This window comes from Zonotrichia albicollis, chromosome 1 (genome assembly GCF_047830755.1).
Source record: "Zonotrichia albicollis isolate bZonAlb1 chromosome 1, bZonAlb1.hap1, whole genome shotgun sequence".
NCBI lineage: Eukaryota > Metazoa > Chordata > Aves > Passeriformes > Passerellidae > Zonotrichia > Zonotrichia albicollis.
Window position 1 is genome coordinate 47,500,314 of NC_133819.1, and position 21,820 is coordinate 47,522,133.

At 37.8% G+C, this 21,820-nt stretch overlaps 1 protein-coding gene across 3 annotated transcripts in view; it reads left to right on the forward strand.

Annotated features, from left to right (window-relative positions):
* Positions 1-21,820, forward strand: part of SEPTIN7 (septin 7) — a 177,908-nt gene that overhangs the window by 141,473 nt on the left and 14,615 nt on the right. For all 3 annotated transcript variants that reach the window (XM_074540424.1, XM_014266259.3, XM_005485867.3), the window contains exons 3-7: positions 9,549-9,655; positions 15,611-15,711; positions 16,314-16,448; positions 19,387-19,504; positions 21,156-21,248. In XM_074540424.1, coding sequence (XP_074396525.1) covers positions 9,549-9,655; positions 15,611-15,711; positions 16,314-16,448; positions 19,387-19,504; positions 21,156-21,248 — 554 coding nt within the window. The remainder of the gene's footprint in view (positions 1-9,548; positions 9,656-15,610; positions 15,712-16,313; positions 16,449-19,386; positions 19,505-21,155; positions 21,249-21,820) is intronic.

Below are 21,820 nucleotides of genomic sequence, written 5' to 3' on the forward strand. Positions count from 1 at the left end.
TTAGAGAGATACCATTAAATTGTTATGGAGAAGAAATTGCAAGGTTTCTTTATTTTTGAGATTTTAGAGATATACACTGCTGGCAAAAGTGTGGAATATATATGAAGTTGCTAACTTCAAGGAAATTGGCTATTGACAAGTATTTGTTCACCACTTTTCTGCTACATCAGTGCCAGGCAGAGCAGAAAACAATAGCTGCAACTCAGCACGCATTGAGACAGAAAAGAGTATGTCAGATTTTCACTTACTTATATATTAGGGTGTTTTTTTGCATTTTATTTGACTGAATGATTTAAGAATTTATGTGATTTATATAAGAATTTATGTGAAAAATATTTTAAGAATTATGATTTGTATCTCTTTTGACCAAACTCAAAAGAGAGTATCATTCTCACCTTCTGTAAAGGACAAGCCTATCACTTAGCAGATTCAGCGTCCTTGGCTCTGGGCTGTGTCCTCTGTAGCTGGCAGGAATTCCAGAAGGATTCCTGGTCCACCTCCCATGTCTGTCCTTCAGACTTATCCACTGCAAAACATAGCAAGTGTTCTAGACAGGTCTTAGGACATGACCTTATCAGACCTGGCCGTTTTCCTTTCCACTTTGTAAGTGGATGCTTCTGTTGGCTACAAAAGCAGCTCAGTTTTCTTCTGAGTCATTATTAGAAAACTGAACAGTGGTGGCAGCAGTTTGGAAACAATGGTTTAGCACTTAAGTAGAACAGTTGTTACCATATAAAAAAGGGTGTAGCCTTGACAACACAAGCTTATTCCACACCCTTTTTTAGAGCTAAAATACCCATTTTTACAATTCCAGTAAAAATATGACAGTGGAGACTCTCTTAGGGAAACAAAAGCACGTTTTGCCAACGTTGCTTAGCAGTGGCAGCAGTGTATCCAGGAGAGCACATCTCTGTGATCCTCTCGCTCCTTGGTTGGCTAACACCAGACCAAAGAAGCAGAATTATCCTAATTTGCAAGTAACATTGCCCTAATTTCCTGTTCCTTATTGCCACAAGAATCGTAGCACTGGGGTGCATTTTCAGAATTCTGTCTAGCTGTCTGTATCTTCCCCTTGCCACTTGTGCCAGTTAAGGGGTTTGTCATAACATAGTTTCCTGTTATAAAATATCCTTCCAAGCATATTAAAGAGAGAAGGCAGTAAGAGGGAGGGTAGAAGGTATTGAAAGAAAATATTCTAAATATTCTACCGCAAGAAATATTCTAAGTCCTCTGATGAAGTTTGATGGATTTGGTTAATAGTAGAGTGTCTCATCTTTTGATATTTTGAGAGCACTCTATACTTCCAGTAGCTTTTATTCTGTTGTAGTGTAAATTTTCAAGGGAAGATATGATGGTGATTTGAGTAAGTCAGTATAAGTGCTCTTTGTACTGTTCTGTAGAAACTTATTAGGTTCCATGTAAATAAAAACAATTTTGGTTTTTGTCCTTCTGAAATTTTCTGTGATACTTATGCCTTAGATGTATCAGTTTGATGGCATTTTGAGGAAGATGCTGCCTAAAGTGCTTCACATTTCTGTCCCTTTGCTGAGGTTGATGTCTAGAGCTTCTTGTTCTTGAGTTACATGCATGTTACATTCAGATGTTGACCCTGTATCTCTACCAAGTGTTTTAATCTTAAAGATTAAGTAAACCCCATCACTCTTTCTTATTTCTTCATTAGCATTTTGATGGCCGTGTCAGTTTTGTTTCTGTCCAAGTATAGAAAGAGCCTAATGTGACTAATCTGCAATCTCTGTTCATTAATATATTTTTTATTCCTTAGTCAGCAAATGTTAGCAGTTATGTACTGGAAATGCTGTACAATTGGCTGTCAGCAGTAATGTGGAGATGACAAATCTCATGTTCCTATAATCTTCCCCTCTTTTTTTTTTTATTAATAATTTGTATAATCAGGGATTTCAATTCTATTTATCCCTGTATTTGCCTCCAGAGAATAAGTCCAGCTCTGCAGCAGTGGTGGTCCCAGATGTTTGCACTCTTGCCTTAAACAGACTATCCTGCTTTATCATTTTTTACAGCAGTTTCTGTTCCTCTTGATTTTATTTTTGAAGCAGTAAGGTTTTTTTTCTTCTCTTATGAAGGCTCTTTATTTTTGCTTTGTCAAAGCCTGTGAAAATTGAAGGTATATCCTGGTTGTGAGATTTCACCATAGAAAATTTGTCCTGGAACTCTTCAGCTTCTGTCATTTCCAATTTAATTCTTTAACCCAATTACTTCACAAAGAGCTTGTGCATTGAGATTGCCCATGTAGGTCAGTTTTTACAACTTCTTGCTGCTTGTAATGTCTCTAAAGCTGCATTGCAGTTTGACTACAGCTTAATCAGTCATGGGAGCTTTATTTCGCTAACGCAGAAAACAAAGCAAGGTAAGCTATGGCAGGACTGGACTGATAATGTTGGGCTTGGAACTCTGAAGCTCAGATTGTTACATTTCAGCTGTTGTAGGTACTAGGTAAGAGGGGACCAATGCCATGCAGTGTTTTTGTCATCTGCAGTAATGCTGAAGAACTGGAAGTGAAGAGAAACTTGTGGTTTTGGTTCCTTGGTTTTTACTGGGCTGCAGATTTTTGTCCAAGATGCTGAAAGATTTCTTTCCATGCCTCATGTTAAATTAGGAAACATGTCCTATTTTAAATGGCTGCTTTGCAGACATGCTGCTTATCAGGAGCAAAGCCTGTATATGCAATAAGAGGAAATAAGACTTTCTTCAGGAAGTGCCACAAATTCTTTGACTTGCGAATTGCTGGTAATTCTTTTGTGACAGAGAAGAGGTCTAGTTTTAAATGCAGATTTTTACACTTATCCTTGTTTCCAGAAAGAGAGGAGAGTATTTGACTTACCTCATCTGTCTGGTGTCATCTCCCCCTCATTTCCCCATCCTGAAGCCCTCTTTGCCCTAGTTTGCTGGATTGCTTCTTGCTTCCCGTGTTGCATTGTGAATTCTAGTGCAAGAGTTGGACTGGGAGTAGGGGACCATTTTTTCTTGGCAGTAGTCAAAATTTCACCTGTGAAGTTGAACTACTGTTTCATGGCAGCTTTATTCTGTCAGTTGTAGAAAGCTAGACCTGCTTCTGCTTTGAGAAGAAGCAATAGTACTTGGAAAATGCTGTGTAGGATCTGTGGCAATATTCTTCTGAGGTATTTCCCATCTCTGCTAATGGCTTTTCTGAGTTATTTAAATGTCATCTCTGACAAGAATGATATACTAAGAGTCTGCCCTCAGTTATTGCACTTCAAATTCTGCTCTAAGAAAATTGATTAAATTGTCTTGCTGTATCCTAAATGCTGAAATTATCCTGCTGTTGATGCAGTTGCTGACAGGCAGAAATGGATTTATTGCTGCTAGACTTCCTTGTTCTTCTGTTTTGTTAGGAGCATCTTTGTGGCTCTAACATATGTTGCTTCCATAATTTATGCTTCACATTCAAGTTGTTAAATGGTGGAGCTTTGACTTTCTTCCCCTTATAAATGTCTGTAAAAGACAGAGTTGATAATTTGCAAGATTTCACATGACACCATCCTACATGGAAAAGCAGATATGTGGTAGCAGCATGGTCCTGCTCCCATCCTCCCTCTGACAGGTTTCATTTGGATGTTCTTACATGTTTGTATTTTGTAGAGCACTGAAGGCAGGAACTAGCCTTTATAAAAGCTTCTAAAATCAGACTTGAAATGAAAAGCATCTTGTAGTCTCCATTTTTGTGGTTGTCTATAATGACATGGCAGAGCATCATTTCCCCCTGGCAATAGGAGAGTTCTGTCATACCACTTGCTGTAGTTCAGGCTCTCTGATTATTCCTGTAGCTTCCCTTCTGTATGAAAGCAGAAGCCTGCATGTTACAGTGCCATCAAAGCCATTGTGCATTTGCATAAAGCTGCAGGTGCTGCCGTGCACATAAACTGTGAATATACAAGGATGAAAGAAGATGAAATGCATTATTTTTTATGCCTTCTGACAAGCTTTTTGCCCTTCTTTGAGTCACCAGCATCAAACTAATGAGATTATATTTTAAGCAAAAACTGTCACAATAATTAGAATTTATAAAATTGAAAAATTCCAGGAGAAAACTTGCTCACCAGCTAAAAATAAAATATACTTTGGTGTAAACATTCCATGTAAGTAGGTTGTGGAGAAGTACAGCATTTTTCTGTTGAATTTGATCCCCTTGTGATAACTCTTTGTGGCTGTCAAATGTGCTATCAAATGCACTTAATCACAGAAGAAACATGTTGTTGGATATCTTCATTCTGAAAAAGCAGTGAAGTAACTGCAGCTTATGCTTGACTGTATTAAGGAACTCGAAATACAGATGTCTACTTAAAATGCCGTGGAAGCTTCCAAAAACCCTGTGCAGTTTGTGGAAACCTGGTTAGCATGGGACTTATTGAGCTGCAGGTCCCCCTGAGATGAGTTACCTTCTCTGAGCCATGAGAACTAGCAGTTAATGCTTCTTTTCAATCTGCAGTTCTTGCTGTGTCTGGTTAATAGAGACAGTGACAGAGAGACTGGGCCATCTTCTTGGTGGTGATCTATGAAGCAAATCACTTGAGCAGTTTAACTGAAGTCTCAGCTTCCAGTGCTGCAAAACATTTTTCTTGCTGGTGGGTGGTTCCTTGGCAGTCTTGTAGTCCCACCTGGAGCTTGGGAAAGCAACTTGAAATTCCTAAATACACATAGCACTTATGGTCATGTTCCCAGTGGTGCAGTTGACTGTCACAGGGCATAAGCATGAAATACTGTTTCAATGGTAGATAGCCAAGTAATTGTTAGTGAAGAGTAGAAATCTTTGGTTATTTCTGCAAGAGTAACTTAAAATGAAGAGGTAGGAAGTCATGCAGAGAGCGAGCTGAGAATGTTCAAGATTGGTTACTCACCTTGATCACTTGATATGTTTAATGAGCTCTCATGTGAGTGAGGTCATAAATCTAAGAATGCAAGTCATGCTTTTTTTGGTGTTTGAGTTTTGGAAACAAAATTCTAAAGATATAGAAGAAAACCTATCCTGGATTTTTAGAATGATGTGGTATCTAGAAAATGTAGTGTGATGCACTATTGAGAGGGGCAATATATGAATGAGAAAACTGTAGTCTCCACCAGAAGTTACAAATACAGCTGGAAGAAAGAAACCTAGGTTGGACTTCTTGTCCATTTTTCTCATAGATATTTGAGTGTGAATGACAGAGGTTAGAAAGTTGGAGGAGCTTGAAAATATGCTACATGCTCAATGTGCCACAGCAATGAACCGTGAAAAAGCATCATTAAAGGTAACAATTCACTTCTGTTATCATAGGGAGCAGAGGCTGGCAATTTGAGGCTTTTTGTAGTAATAAAGTCTTAGCAAGAACTGATGAAAACAAGTTAGCTGTGAGTAGATTTTCTAGCTGATTGTCACAGATTAGGATTTCTGGTTCATTTATGAGGAGGGATTTGGAAATGAAGGTGAAAGATTTATGTAGTTCAGTTGAGCTAGTTACTTATTTTTTTACCTGAGCACTGTTTTCCTCTATTCACAGGGATTGTACAGTGTTGTTCCAGTATTTTTATTATCAATTTCCTTTGCTAACTTGCTTTAGTACTATTCTGGACACTATTTACATGGTTTGCAAACCATCCCAGTGGTTTCCTAGTGGTCTTCTCTGATCCCTAGCAGAATGTTTGAGATCTCTATGCTTCAGATATAAAAGAGGAGACTGAATGTGTTGTTTTTTGGGTTTTTTCCTTGGTCTGTTTTCTCATGTTAACAGTTGGTCTTATATGTGCAGGAAGAAAGGAAGGTACTTGGTCAGTGTTTGTTCACAGGAGAAAAAATTTTGCTATCCAGGGTTAGTAAAGTGATGTGCTATGAGCCATCTTTAGAAATATGCTAATGGTCAAAAGGTAATTGTTAACCCACATGTATAAGAAGAGTTCCACTCTATTTGTACAGCCATTTAGAAATTCATGGACTTGAGAAGAGTTGGAACTTCTGCTAGTCCTGTGAGGACTCACAAAAGGTATTCCTTCACAAAAGTATGTTAGTAAAAGTATGTGCTTATTTCTGCCAACAAGAGTGGCCAGCTTCATGTATTTGAATGTGGCTGTAAAAACAGCCTGATAAAATGTTAACATTTGGAAACACTCAGCTGTTCATAAATATGGGACACAAAATAATGAAGAAAAAGAACAATATTCAGAAGAATTTGAAGCCTATGTGAAATATTAATTGGGAGAGTGAGGGCAAGGTTAAAGCAGTACCTGGATTGTAGAAATAATTAACACTGTGGATTCAGGATTACCCTGAAAAATGTTTTCCTTTTTGTCTTCTTTTTAAAACAAATTTCTAAAAATTGCTCACTCTAAATTAGTTACCTAGGTCTAACCACATCATAATTCATTAAGTGATTGGAAATTATTGCTGTTGAAGAGTTTCTATTACATTGCATTGTTTCACCAGTTCATGCAATGGTCAAAGGGTAAAATCTCATCAGACATGCCCACTGAAAGTGGGAGGATGCATTTTATTTGGGATGTATCTTTTTTTTCTGTAAAGGCAAATTAAATTTCACTTGTTTTCCCTTCTCCTTTGTGGTATTGTTAGTCATATTCAAAGCCTGTTTCATCCATGGAAGCTGATTTCCCAGCCTTTCCAGTAAGCCATCCTTTGAGGTAATTTTAGGAAGGACAGAGGGTTTTGTTTGGCTGTGGAGTTCAGGGTGTTTTTTGTGTGTGTGTTTGGGGAATTTGGGGAGGTTGTTTTGGTTGGGGTTTGATTTTTTCTTTTTTACTGTATTTCTAATGAAAATTAGAATATTTTAGTGTGTCCAGAAAGGCTGATAGAATGTTCACTTACAGTTGATCTCACTAATTCTGTTTTCACTGCAGTTATCAGAGAAACTTGTTTTATTACAGTGGAAGCAGTGCGACTTCCTGTAATACAATATTAAATGTTCCATTTAGAGTTTTTACCTACAGTTTCAGTGTAATTGTTTTATTTAATGTTACAGCCTCTTAGTGCTGTTGCAGATGTTGACCCTTTACATGGTCTAAGGAACAACTGCATCCAGGAATGGTGCATTGATGCAGACTCTTACATGTGATACCTCAATTACTGCTAGCAGTTAAGCAGTTTAAACTGTTATAATCTGCACTGGCTGATTAAAGTTAGCATGACGGGTAAGGATATCCAGGATGCTGGGCACCTTTGGGAACAAGATTGAGCATAAATATCTTTAGCATACTTTCTTTTCACTCAAAATTGTCTTCACATCCTTGCAGCTGCGAGGGCAGTGAAGGGTGAGGAGGGTAACAAACCTCAACTCTCTCAGGGTGTAATGCTTCAGCAGTTCAGAGACTGCTTGGTATGGAGTGCCACAGCTGCCCAAGCCGTCTAGGGCAAGCTGCTGCTTTTCCATTACACTCTTTTGAAACTGAAAATCTTATTTCCATATGTTGAATTTCAATGACAACTTGACAGGCACTCGTTTTCAGGAGAAGTCGTAGTTGTCAGTGTTTTTCACCTGAAATTCTTCAGTATATTAAGATTGGCAGTAACCCTAATAGAAGGGAGAAAGAAGGAGCAGCCCTTTTTGCATACTCAAGTAGATTCTGATGCTAAAATCTTTCTTCAATACTGTAGTAGGATGCCTTTTACAAGATTATGGTCAAGTTAAAAAGCAAAGGTTACTGAAAGGATATGAATTGTACATTCCAAAACCAGAGTCACCCTCTTGGGGGCTTCAGTAGGGTGGATAAAAACCTTCAGTTGAACTGGAATGATGTCTATCTCTTGAGCAGGGTTGCAAGATGGAGGTTAAGCTTTAACCAGGATGTATCTATGAGAATGGAAAGTTGAGCAATTCAGAAGCTTCTTTCTGTTGCAGAATTGGTGGGGAGGCCCCTCGGCTGCAGCTGTCCCTGCCCTTTAAGGCTTGCAGATGCAGAGTAGCAAACGGGTATCTTTTATAACCAGGCTCGGAGGCATAGTTCGTAGGTGTCTCCTGCATCTGACCACGGAAAAAGGCAAAATGTGCAGGGCAGTGATGAAATCTTGTCAGCAAGCATGTCCCTGCTGGCTTGCCTAAACCTGGCCTGGTGGGGTTAGTGTTCATTGCTCTTTTGACACCCATACCTGGAGTTCCTATCTCCCTTTCCATCAGCCTGGCCGTGGGCAGCCGCTGCTCTGTCGCAGCACGGCTCAGCTCGTCTGTCCGAGAGGGTGCGGTTTGAGGAGCGAGCGCTGCTGAGAGCGCGGACAGCCGGCAGGAGCTCTGCTTGCAGCGGCTCATCAGCTGCTGATCCCTTTACAGCGCAGCTAATGAGATCGCGCTGCTCGGCGCTGTAATCGAGATGGCTGCTGTGTGTGAGGCAGCTCCTGCAGGAAACCCAGATACCCATTACAGGGGAGACAGCTCCTGACTGCTCCCTGCTACAGAACTCTCTTGCATTAACCCAGGACACATATCTCAAGACAGGGTTGGAGGTTTTCTCAGTTCAGTCTCTAAATCAGCACAATGTTTGTTGGGACTGGAGTGATTAGTGCTTTAGTTAAGTATTACTTTTCAATTATGGGCCCAGTTCAGCTAGTTTTCTCCCTCCCCTTTACTGTAGTGAAAGTACATGGTTTGCCCTCAAATTTGTTGGCTTGAAAGCAAATTTCTCTGTGTCCGTTTCTGTTGAGGTGAATGAACTGACAGACTGCATATGAAATTTAAACAGAAAAAAACCATTTTTTTATACCTTTGTCCTTAGTTCTAATGCCATTGTGAATTGTTGTGTTGAAATAGTTTCTTAACAAAAAAAAAAACAAAACACTAAGCAAAAGACTTTTCTTTTAGAATAAGTAGTTGATCTCAAATTCCTGCCCTTGTCTCTGTAGAGCTGTAAATGGAGGATAACCTATCCTGTGATGTCTTTAGCTGTATTTGCTTGGATTGTCATGGCAGTTCATTGTTTAGCAAGGCTGTTGGTCATGAAGAAATTATCCAAAAATGCCTAATAAAATCCAGCCCCCTTCTGTACCCCAATAACAACAAAATTCCCAGGCAAACCATGTAGTTTGAAACCTCATTCTATCTCTTGTGGCTTTAATAGTTATAGCCAGCTAATCTCAGTCTTTCTCCCTCCACCCCTACTCCCACCCTGACCCTGATAATAAAGACTCTCAAATAAATAATATTTGAAATAAAGGAGACAGCTTAATCTGCTTTGGCATTATGATGAGTTATACCAGGAAGATAGCTTGTGTATAAAATTCAATGTAATATAATCTCTGAATCTTGTAATGGGAGAAACGGACAAAAGTGCTCAATGCACTTAATTCTTAATATGATCGGAAAAATTAATGTCTATAGAGCTCAACAGTGGCAATTGGATTTGAAAGGTTTCCCTTGAAACTGGAAAACATTATAGATTCTCAAGGTCTTAGAGTGTAGTGCATGTTTTCAGGTGCTATGTTTAAAGAGTGTTTGAAATGTGGATCTAAATGTTTATATTTGACATTTTTGACATTATACTCCTGGTTTTACTGAAACTGTTCTGTTTTCTTCTAGGTGAATCTGGACTGGGAAAATCAACATTAATCAACTCATTATTCTTAACAGAATTGTATTCCCCAGAGTATCCAGGTCCTTCACACAGAATTAAAAAGACTGTACAGGTATGTCTGGGGGGAAAATGGTACAGCCTGAATATTTTAACTTTCAATTTAGTAATGTAAAGTGATATAAGTTGTCACACTAGCACCTGAGTTTCAAGATACATTTAGTCATTATATGAACCACTAAGAAATATTCAGTGTGTCTTTCAGTGTCTCTGAACAGCAAAACTTTCAGGTTCTCAAACCTGTAGCCTGTAGAAATGTGGGAGCCCTGAAGTGTTTTGTGTTTTGCCTGTAGATTAAAATGCACATATATGTGCAAAACTCTTTGAAAATGTATTTTTTATTATCAATTAAAATAGTGAGGAAATCTGTAGAAACACATAGATCTGCAGTAAAACCTGTCTGTTAAAGACAGGCTTTTAGAGACCAAATAGTAAATGATTTGACAGAAGGGCAGGGACCTGGGTATAAAAGTATCTGTGAGCCTTGTGCAGACTGTATCTTTAGTGGTATATAGTGGTACCTTGTTTGTTTACCTGTTACAAGTTGTTACTCTAAAACGTCAGGGACTAGGGTGAACCTACCTGACTTTAAGCACTAGACCTAGGCAAAGATGATGTTGCTGCAAATGCATGATCCACATAAAATATTAAGCCAAACACTGGAAAACTGAAGCTGATCCTTTTTTTTTTTTTTTTTTGTGTAATAACTTGCTACTTGCTACTTTCCTTTAAGAAAAGGAGCATGTTTTCTGTCTTATAAAAAGATTACTAAAAGTGACAGCTACCTAATGCTAAGAAATAATAGTGCTATGGGTAGTTTAGGAATCATTGTGTTTGTGAGGTACTTTCTGCCTCCACTGCTGAGCAGCTGAGTAAGGATGCATGAGCTCTGTTTACCTCTCTTGATGTGCACTTGCTTAAGACTTTGGTGAAGATAGCTTGTGATAATCTAACTTTGTACAGGTGAGGGCTATAGGTGCTCACCATTGCTGCTGTTGTCCAACAGAGTTCCTCCAGCTGCAAAATTCAACTGTGGCTGAAGGGACTGAGCAATTGTAGAGTGGTCATAAAGTGATTAAGCCCTTTGTTGTGTTAGGAAGGTATGCAAGGTGCTAAACAGAAGCTGTAAAATAGAGTGCTTTTTTACTCATTGGAATCAAGTAGTTAGGCTCCAGTGTCATGAACCACTGTCCTTATTGCTTTGTGGGACTTCAGGGTTTTTTTTGTTTGGGGTTTTGGGCAAGACATTTTTAAATCCAGTATCAGAAGACAGAATCATTACCACAGTAGAAGGAAAAAGTTAGTTATTATGTCCATATCGAGAAGTTTAAATTGCATTGCTTATCAGTTAGCTCAACATTAAAGCTTGAATACCATTACAAAATGAATTCATTGCAGAATATAATTTTTGTCTTATTTGAGAAAAGCTTTTGAACATCCAGGGTTTGATTAACAATATATTAATAGTGTCTTAGCTTTGTTCATATCTGTTATGCTGCTTTATCAGTTTAATGTAAAACCGTAGTGGCTGACAGAATGGACTTCAAAGCTTGTTATCAGGGGCATCAGACCGTTATTTGAATAAGGTCTTGAAACAGCTTACTTGTTTCAAAGAGATGTTAAGTGGGATGGAAGAGGTATGCAGAGAGTTAAACTCTCATATAATGTACTTACTACTGAGCCAATCAGAGACTGCTGGAAAACTGAGTAGATTGGTGACTTTTTTATTGGAAGAGAGATGTAGCATGATTTCATTACTGATGATTACATCTTAGTTTAGCAGAAGCTAAACCAATTCAGGTTATGTTCATTAAATTTTAGTTTTAATAACTGTGGGATGTATTCCCTGTCATTGGAAGATTTTTGGTTTTTTCAGTTGGGAAAAATCTTTGGAAGAATTTGTACTTAGGTAACAAAAAAGCCCAAACCAGGACATCTTCCAGAGAACTCAATCCCCCCCTAGTTAAAGGTGCATCACTGTAAGAAAAAATATGAAAATCTGTGTGGAATTTCTGGAATTTGAGTTAAGTACTTTCATCTGTTAGGGGGCAGGATTAGATGGTCTGTTGTTCATTCTGACCATCGAGGTGTATTGATTTACTGGTTTAAGTAAAAGAAACATACTTTCCAGAAAGCCTTGCTTAATGATTTTTTTTTTTGTATGTAAAGCTGGAGAGGGGAAGAAAAGGGTTTGAACAGAGCTCAGGCTGAAAAGTCATTGCGTTTTCTTCTTACTTCCACTATGTGGGCTAAAGCTTGAGGGCAAGAGCTTGCCAAAGCTATATTCAATAGTGAACTGGAGTCTGACATGACTTAAAAAATAATATGGTGGGAATGAAGTAGATTTAAAGACCATCTTGCCCTCCAGAAACTAATATTTTGACTTCATCTAATAAGTACTTTTTTTTTTAATATACTTACCAGTGCAGCTTTGCTTTCAGTTTCTTGGGATGAATGAAAAGTCAGTGTAGCATTTTAAGAAAGAAAGTGAAACTATCTTATTTCATTGTCAGTGTAAGTGAGGATAAAATTGTTTCCCCCTACAAGCTTGAAAATAGTGTGTGGTAGCAGTGTCTATGATGTGGAGGTGTTTCTGTCAAATATTAAAGAATAAGCAGTGGGAGTTGCTGTTTGGATCCACTGGATTTGTACTCTGCCAGTGAAAACCTTTTTAAGTTGAGGACTGATAAAAGGGTTTTGTAGGGTAGGGATGAGAGAAACCACCTCACTTGAGCATCCTCAGATCTTGGTTGTAATAATCACCTGTTCTTATATGGTGGGAACAACTTACTGATCAGGAATTGTGTGTGAGGCTCTCACATAGATAAACACAAACTGTGGTTTGGGCTTTTGCAGTTTGGAGTTGTTGGCAGCTCCTTTGCATTAATCTCATAGAAAATGCAGAAAAACGGTTAAGACTAAGTGATTTGGTGTCAGATGAATTCAAAGGAAACACACTGAGAAATGAGAGGGTATTAAATGTGTTTTCTCTGATCATTATCTGACTGCCTTAACTGCAGGATGGCAAAGGCATGTTTCATCCAATAAAAAGCAATCAAGCTGTAACAAGCACCAAGTGATGAACGCTGTGTAGTAGCTGCCAAGGAGACCCGTGTGACCCAGCTGACTGGAGTGCATGGGAAAATGGCTCTTTGGAGGAGACTTTTCTTTAAAAGTCTTAAATTCCAAGACTTGAACTAATGTTTTCCATGAATCCCTTGGGAATACTTGTAAATCAGATGATGGGATGCAGTTGGATGCTTAACTGTGAATGACACTAGTTTACAGTGATTTTCTGGATCTTTTCCAGATGTTGCTGCTTTCTTTGACTTTGACCATGTATGGACACATCCATTTAGGTTAGAAAAATGCAACTTTGCAGAGGCTTTGTGGCAGGGTCTTTGTCTACTGTTTCCTACCAGTGGAATCTACTGCTTACAATATATCCTGGATGTGGTCTGATTTTCCACAGCACAAGCACAGGACTTTTAATTCATCAGCTAATGTCTCTTGTTCTGTAGGTTTGTGAAAATCCTGCTCTGATAGCGAGATACCTACACAAATTTATGAAAAGTAAGAAAAAAATTTAAACCCTCACAACCCAGTAATGTATTAGCACTGTCTGCAGAGATTCAGTTGCTGCAGACCATTTGTCAGAAGGTGACTTCACAAATTCAACCACACTTAGATTTTACAAGCATGCAGAATCAGGGAAAATGCTTGGCGTGACCCTTCTGAGATCTCCTGACCTTTCTTTTCCTTTGTTATAAACATATGTTCAAGATAATGTTTTATTAATTGCTTCTTTTGTAAAGGCATTCCACTGTGAGCCCATAATAATTTAATGGTTCTTGCTGGGAATTTTTGTGCTGGAGAATAAAGCTGATACCTTGTAGCTCTTGGCAAGAGTGCATCTCTTAACATTATCATCTCTAGTATTTTGCCAGTGTTGTGGATTTTGTATACTTGCAGAGAGGTTGGTAATAGGAGGGCTGTGTGGTTACTACATGCAAGATAGCCAAAAGAATGCAAGGAATCAGAAGTTAATCTCTTGTGTGCTAAAGCTTGTGAGTAGTAAACTCTTGGCTGAGTTGACTGTGGCAGGGGATTACTGTCTTGAGTTCTGGTATCAATTGTGGACAATAAAATTTCTTGATAGAACTCTAGAGTATGGGGGAAATACACTCACCATAATTAAAATGTACATTTCTAAAGCAGTGCATGTATTCCTAGGCTCTCATGGCTTTCAGCTGCATGCTCTTGGAAGGATGAGAGTTGTATAGTTTGTCAAAGAGTAACTTGGTGGTGGCATAGGCTGGTATGTGTACTGTTTTGTTTGGTTGGTTTTAATTCCTGTTTGTTTGTTTTACACCTTCCTAACCTTGTAGTAAGGCCTGTTCATGTTGGAGCTCGAATTGGGTGGTCTTGGAAGTCCAGCCCAACCTGGATACTTCTGTGACCAGTATCCTGGTAGCCATTAACTGTTTGAGAACTAGCAGCGAAAGGGACTGATCCCATTTGGGTAGGATCCTTACTGATGAGTAGATAAAAATAGCATCCTGCATACTCAGAGATTAAATAGGAAGCTTTCTTTGTAGGTAGTTACTGTTTTCTGTGATTCTGGATATTCTCTTCTGAATTGGAATCAGTGTTACACTTGTGCAAGAGGGATTTAGTTTGACTTTCTGCAGTGGTAGTTTATCTTGTGGGCTTATACTGCATCACATAAGCAGTGATTGCAGAGCATTTGCAATAATGTTCAGGTGTGGCTGTGGGAGTCAGCTTCACTTGCATAACAATCAGAGTTGTGCAAGAGCTTAAGAAGCATTAATATGATATTTCTCAAATCTTGAACTGGTCAAGAGACATCCAGATAGGGTTTATTAGAAATCGAACTTTGTTTTCTCTCCCCAGTTAGGGTTTGTGAGGCTTAAGGAATGTTAAGCAATGAGCAACAAGATGGCATTATCTTGAGTCTTCCAGCTCTCATGTGTTTCTGGACTTACATGGCTGATTTCTTGAATCATATCTAGAAAATGGTCCAACTTGTGATTTAACAGGAATTGTTTTAATATCAGGGGAAAAAAAAGGATGATTAAGTGTTTGAGCAATTGGAAAAAGGCCAACATGGGTTTGTCATTTCATACTGCTGTGCATCTCATTGATAGTACAGTGGTGTACAGCACTTTCTCAGACAGATGGACTGACATTGGCAATATTAATGATTACTGAAATATTAGTAGGGAGAAGAGGGTAGCAGTCCATGTGCTGCTTAGCCTAGTTCTTCTCTGTCATGACATGCCTAATCTGTTGGGTGACATGTTCAGTGCAAGCTCCTGAGCTGTGCTGTGGGTGGGTGGTCACAACTGGAGGCAGGAACTCCCACACCCCGATCTTGCATCATTCCTTGTGCTGATGCAGTTGCCTTCTGAGGAGGGTTTCCATCAGTGGCTTGAGCTAACAGAACCCAATCCATTACAGTCACAAGGTCTAGCTCAGCAGATTGCAGCCAGATTGTATTACTTTCCAGTATAATTCTGTAGGTAATAGGAAACCATCACTTTGAGATTCCATTCTCAACCATTATGATAGCTGAAAAATAAATGTATTCTTAAAAATACATTAACACGACTAGAAATGTCTAAGATGCTTATGGGGAGGATTAGTTTTGAAAAGTATAATTTTCTTGGAAAACTTTATCAAGTTTAATGCCTGGTTAAGGTTTTTCCTGTTTATCAGGAATCAGGAATTTAAGTATTAAGATACCCCATATACTTAGAGAATTCTTTTATCACTGATTTTATTTAAATAATGATCTTTTTCTTTAAAAAAATATTCATTGTTGTAAAATTATTGGGATTTTATAAGCAGAACACAGACACAGCTTACCTCTGAAGCAGAAAAGTTAGCAATTCTTTGCCAGGCTTCTTATTCATTGAATGCTTTTCCCAGTGTTTAAGATAGCTGACTAAACTGCTAGAAGTTTAATCTTACTGTATTCATTTTACAGGTTGAGCAGTCAAAAGTTTTAATCAAAGAAGGTGGTGTTCAGTTACTACTTACAATAGTTGACACACCAGGATTTGGAGATGCTGTGGATAATAGTAATTGGTAAGACATTCTTTGTATGTTCTCCCATGATAATTCTGCATTGCGTTTTGTGTGTGTGTGAGAATACCTTGTGACATATTTTAAAATGCAGGTTTCAATATTCAGTTAAAATACTAACACTTTTAAACTTTTCATTTAGCTGAAAACTTCTAACTACTGTAATTCCAAGTGCCTTTATAGCTTGACTGAAGTGCAGTCAGCCTTTCCCCTTAAACTGAATGGTGCATTTTTCTCTTTATCCACACATGCAGTGTGCAGAACCACCTTCTGTGCTGTCACAAGATGTGATCAGTGAAGCATATCCCTTTAGCTACAGTTCTTAAGTATTCTCTTTTTGTGCTTTTACAGTGGAGGTGACTATGTTTGAAAGGTTTTTCTCAGTGGACTCACACATTGTATCTTCAGAACTATGTAACTCAGTTTTAGGTTGAAGAGTTGATCAGTTGTAGTGTTGAAGTACCTTAATTAAAAAAAAGCAAATGAAAAGCAAAAAAACCCACCCCAAGCTGTGGGGAAATTGTGAATGTCTATTTCTTAGCAAAAAGAGGTTTCTTTATGTAAATAATGTAACTTACAGGTTTTTATTCATGTAATCTCTGCAGCTGGCAGCCAGTTATTGACTACATTGACAGTAAATTTGAGGACTACCTGAATGCAGAATCTCGAGTGAACAGACGCCAGATGCCAGATAATAGAGTGCAGTGTTGTTTATACTTCATTGCTCCTTCAGGACATGGGTTTGTATTAGTGTATTTTATGTTTTCATTCTCTTATCTCAGATAAAAATTTGTCAATCTGAGTTCTAAATCGAATTTTCTCAATGGCGTGCAGATCATGCTTAATTTCAAAGATGAGTTTACTTTGGCTTGTCAAACATTAGCAAGCCAAACACCAGACAGTACAATTACACATTAATTGCATAACAAGAGAGATAGAATTCTAGCAATGAAAAATGCAAAGATGTTCACAGATGCCAGGTCTGTTTGTGATCTGTATATCCTTAGATCACATTAGGAGAAAGTGGTTCACATGTCAAGCAAAAGGATTTTTCCTTTCCATTCTTCCTCCCTCCCCTTTGTGTAAATTGAAGATGGAAAGTTTCATGCCTCCTTGTAAGCACACCAATAATTCACTTGGTGTGTAGTATTTTGTCTAGTGGCACTTCCAGTATAGGCATTGCAGATTATTTTTCAGTTGTTATGTGATCTTCCACCCCTGCATAGTTTTTACTAGATCAGACTTCTATCTAGTGGTAGACAGGGAGAACTGCATTTCCAGGGTGTATTAGGTACAGATTAACTATCTGAAGCTGGTTGTTTATCTTTTTATCATGGTATCATTATTAAATTTGTCAGACTCTTGAGTTACACCTTCAAAACCAGAAGGAGGCGAAGAGAAGTTTAAGCCTATTCTATTGTGTTGGTCAAAAGTAGTAAAACTTGTTGAAGGGAGTGATGAAGGAATTTAAAGAGTATTCCTCAGGCAGTAAAAACTGCCAGCTATTATACTTAGCTTCTGTAGCTAGCACTGGAATGGGTCTAATAATTTTGAACTGTACAGATACTTCCAAATATGGAAAGAAATGCCAGAGGGTGCAGGTTTTTTTATGTAGACTTGTCTTTATTAACTATTTTGTTATTGTTCAACAGGCATGTTTGTGATGCCATTTTTGTTCAACATGCATGTCAGTTTTAAATGCAACACTTGAATTCTTGACATGCTTTAGTAGTGTGCAAAATCCAAAATGTAATTTAAATAACGGGAAGATGATCCCTTGTGTTAGTCAATTATTTCTGAGCTAATTTTCCAAAAGCATGTCTTCCCTGCACACCCCCATGTCTGTTAGACCTTCCTAAATCAGTGGGAGGTACAAGTTGTTCTTAAGGAAAAAGAAAAGCAATGTTTCCAATGGATTAAAATTTGGTCACTAAATTTGTAAGGCTAAAAGCTGTAAAATTATATTCCTTGTACAGATATTTAATGTTATTTTTAGGGGAGAAAAAGGTGTACAATTATGCTAGGTTTTCATGCTGTTTTTCAATTCCTGGAATAAATGCTTAAAATTGTCATCTCAGTAAGGAAGTTGATGAAGAAAATTGGTGCTGCTTTTAGCATTCGTTTCCTCTTTTAAGATGCTGCCCTCTCTGAAAGGACAGAGCTCACTTCCTACCTGGTTTTTGTGGTGATGCAGTCTTTACTCCTGTTCCCTCTGCAGACAGCAGCACATCTAACCCACCAAGTAGTGTCCTCTTTACTCTTAATGCATGATTATATTTATGTTGAATTTAAGCATTTGTGGGTGAGCTTGCTTCTGCTTGTCATTTTAATACATCTGTAAAAGCCTGCTTTAGAAATTTAGAGATTATAAAAAAATAACAGTTAAAGTCCTATTTAATACATCCCACCATTTTAGCTAGTATTCCCATAAACACCTGAAATGATTGAATTGGTTTCTGTGGAAGCAGGGGGAGAGAGTGGAGGGGCAGGAGGAGCCTTCCAGGTAAGTGAATGGGTGATGATGGAGGAATTCGCAATCTTTCTGCAATTTTGGAATCTTTATATAAAGCTTTCCTGCTTCAGTCTCCTCTGTGAACACTCAAGTCCTTAATTGAGCAGACCTCTTGAACAACTCTGCTTTGGCAGCTGCTCTTCAACCCAGTGTTGCTGCCCTAGGTAGCTTTTTGAAGCAAGTTGGAGGAAAGCATATTAAGGTGAATGGATAACCAAAAGAGTGCTTATAATATAGATGTGCTTTAATGTTAGCTATTTAATGGGCCACATGTTGAGAACTGGTGAAATCAGTGACAGGTAGAAAATGTAAAAATGAAGTTAAATATGTATTCTTGAACATTTTCTTCATTCTTTTTTTATGTATGGTTTTCAGAAATTTCAGTACCAAATTAATCTGGTTTTAATGTTCCTAATACTAACTTTTTTAGGATGAAAAATAATCTTGTTAAATCCTCTGAGTGAATCCTTTAAGCCTGACTAAACTTGCTGTTATTAATGCATCAAAACCTCTGTAGTTTTACTTCAGGAAACAGGAAATACTGACCACTTTGATCCACATAGATGGTGAATATACAACCACACAGCCACCCTATACCCATATGATGGTTTAGTTTTTATCACTGTCATCCACTTTCATAAGTGTCTTTTTGTTTTACATATCAGTTTAGAGGTGAGATATTTCTAATTCATTTGTACGTAGGCTACAGGGGTTACCATCTTCAGCAATCTTGAGGTCTTAAAATAAAAAGTCTCCTAGCCCACTCTCAAGAGGAAGCATACAGAGACTTTCAGAACCTGCAACTCTGTGTGAACAGAGCATAATTCACAACTGTGAGCTCTTATCAGTCAGACTTGAAGTGGGATTGTCTTCCAGCTAATAACACAAACTTTACTACCTTCATAGAGTTCTTACCTCTTGCTTAAATGATTGTACTTTCAGCTAGCAGAAGACTCATGACAGCTAGTAATACTAACTTAACACGTATTCCTCTTGTATTATACAATTTAGGGGATTTGCTGTAATAATTGCAGGTAACCTTTTCATTTTCAGTCATCTGTCACTCATAAATCAGTGTCTTAAGAGTAGTTGTCAGGACGAATCTCATCATTTGTACAATCTTGTTTAATTAATGTAAATTGCAAAGCTCTAATGCTGTATTTCAGACTTAAGCCTTTGGATATAGAGTTTATGAAGCGCCTGCATGAAAAAGTGAATATTATTCCACTTATTGCCAAAGCAGACACACTTACACCCGAGGAATGCCAACAATTTAAAAAACAGGTGAGTTGAAAAATTAATATTTACAACACAGGATAATTTAGTAAGTTGGTCCCTATGGAAATGGTGAGATTTAACTTATATGCAGAGTTTAAACCCTGAAGCAATAACTTGAGACAGCAAAGCTAAGTAATTTATATCTCTAGATTTAATTATAATTCTTGGTGAAATAATCTTGTTTCTGTCCTCAGGGGAAGAGGTTTCAAGTATAGTATGTTTCTTGGCAAGTAAAATAATTCACTGCTGAGATAAAAATCAGTAAGGGAGGAAAGAAGCTTTCAGGCTTTAGGTGCCTGACAGAAGTGTGTTAAAAAAAATAAGGTATTCAACACTATGTGCACCACTTCTATGTTGATGCACTGTAATTATTATAGATACCTCAGGTATTATATGAGAATCAGTAAACTTGTTTACTCTTGGGTGTGGTAATGCATTTTAAAGATGGTGAGATAATTCTAGCATTGATACAACTGATACAATGTCTTTGTATTTGTAGAATGTATTTGCTGTGAGTGTCTGCAAGTGGTTTATGTTTTATTTTCAGCTACATTATCAGAGTAGAACAGTTAAGCTTTGTAGTATTGTAGGAAGAGGACAAGGAGGACCCAGAACAAGACAAGGCATAAAGTTTTTTTTGTTGAACTCTGTCCAGTCCCAGTTTAGAAGAACACAGAGTTCTGAAAAGGTGGCATTAAGAGGTGTTGTGTGTAAAACTCTTGATCTAAACAGATAAAATTAAAAATTCAATGACAGAAAGGAAAAAATGGTAGAGCACAGAATATTTCTAAATATATAAGTAGCTTTATGAATGAGTGGGTGTTAAACAGGAGGGACTTTCCCAAACCAAACTTTGAAAATAAGTCCTTGCATGATTTGGAAATTTAACTTCTCCTAAGGCTGCAAACCCATGAGCCAGAAATATTCCCCAGAGCTCTGCAGTGCAGCTGTCAGCTAAATGGTCTAATATTTTTCCGTCCTAAAATTCTGCAAAACTAATCAGCTTGTTTTTAAAAATACCCTTCAGACAAAGATAGCATCAAAACAGGACAGTCTCTTTATTATTGCTTGTGAATGTTTTTCAACAGTACTAACTGCTAGAGTTAGTCCATCAGTCACAAGCTCTATTAAAATAAGCAGGTGATCCTGCTTCAAGCAAGTGCTGCTCAGGTATGATGGAAACAGAAAAGAATAGGAATGACAGCAGTAGCTGTTGTGGGAACTCAAAGGGATAAAGTGTGCCTGCAATTATCTATTCAAATATCTGGTTTTTAAAGAACCCAATTGCAAAACTAGTCTGAAAATTTGTTGTATTAGGTTTTGCACCTAACTCTATGCAGACAGAATTTCCTTTACAGTAAACCTCTTATTTGTCCTGTTGTAGAAAACTGGTATTAATTTTTGCTGTCTTGTGTTGGTGGATGATATTCTGGTAGCTGGGAGCTCTAGCTCTGGTTGTGTCTTCTCTTGGCTAAAGAGAGATGATCACACTATTAACCTGAGGTCACCTGAGGGTGTTAAATGTGCAAGTTATGTTGTAATTTAAGTCAGGGTAATCCAAAGGATTTTATGTTTCTAACAAAAGGAGGAGAATCAGCAAAAAATCAGGCTTTTATAAAGTATTAAATCCTCAAACATATAATAATTTTGTTTCTAGATAATGAAAGAAATCCAAGAACACAAAATTAAAATATATGAATTTCCAGAAACAGATGATGAAGAAGAAAATAAGATTGTTAAAAAGATAAAGGTAAACTAATTTTCTTTTGAAAAAGTGCTTATGGAGGGGCAAGGGGGAATTTGAGTTTGAAAAGCATTCTGTCACTAATGAAGAGCCCACCAAAGTGTTTAGAATATAGAAATCACATGTAAAGCTGTCCTGAGGGTCAGTGTTCCTTATCAGAAGCAATGAATGACATTATTAAGTCATCTAAGTCCTTCAATGGCTAAAATTCAGAATGAGAGCACTAGATCACATGTTCATTAATGAACTCTTAAAGATGACTTTTTAAAATTCATCCTTATTTGACTTCTATCCACCCTCCACAGCTTACCACTTATTTTTTTGGTTCTGAGCTTTGAAGGAGGCAAGGGTTTTCTTTCAGACAGAGGTGTGCAGTGGCATAAAGTGTGTGCATTACAGCTAATAGCTCTCTGGCTGATTGATACACTGAAACCTTAATGGAGATAAATGACTAAAGAAAATCAAAAGGACTGTCAGGCTGTTGAAAGGCCTTTTCTTAGTTTACTCATGTTTTCAGTTTGTTCTTTCATGTTGGAGTCCATCTTGTGTATGTTTCTTGAGCCTTGCTTCTGTTTGTT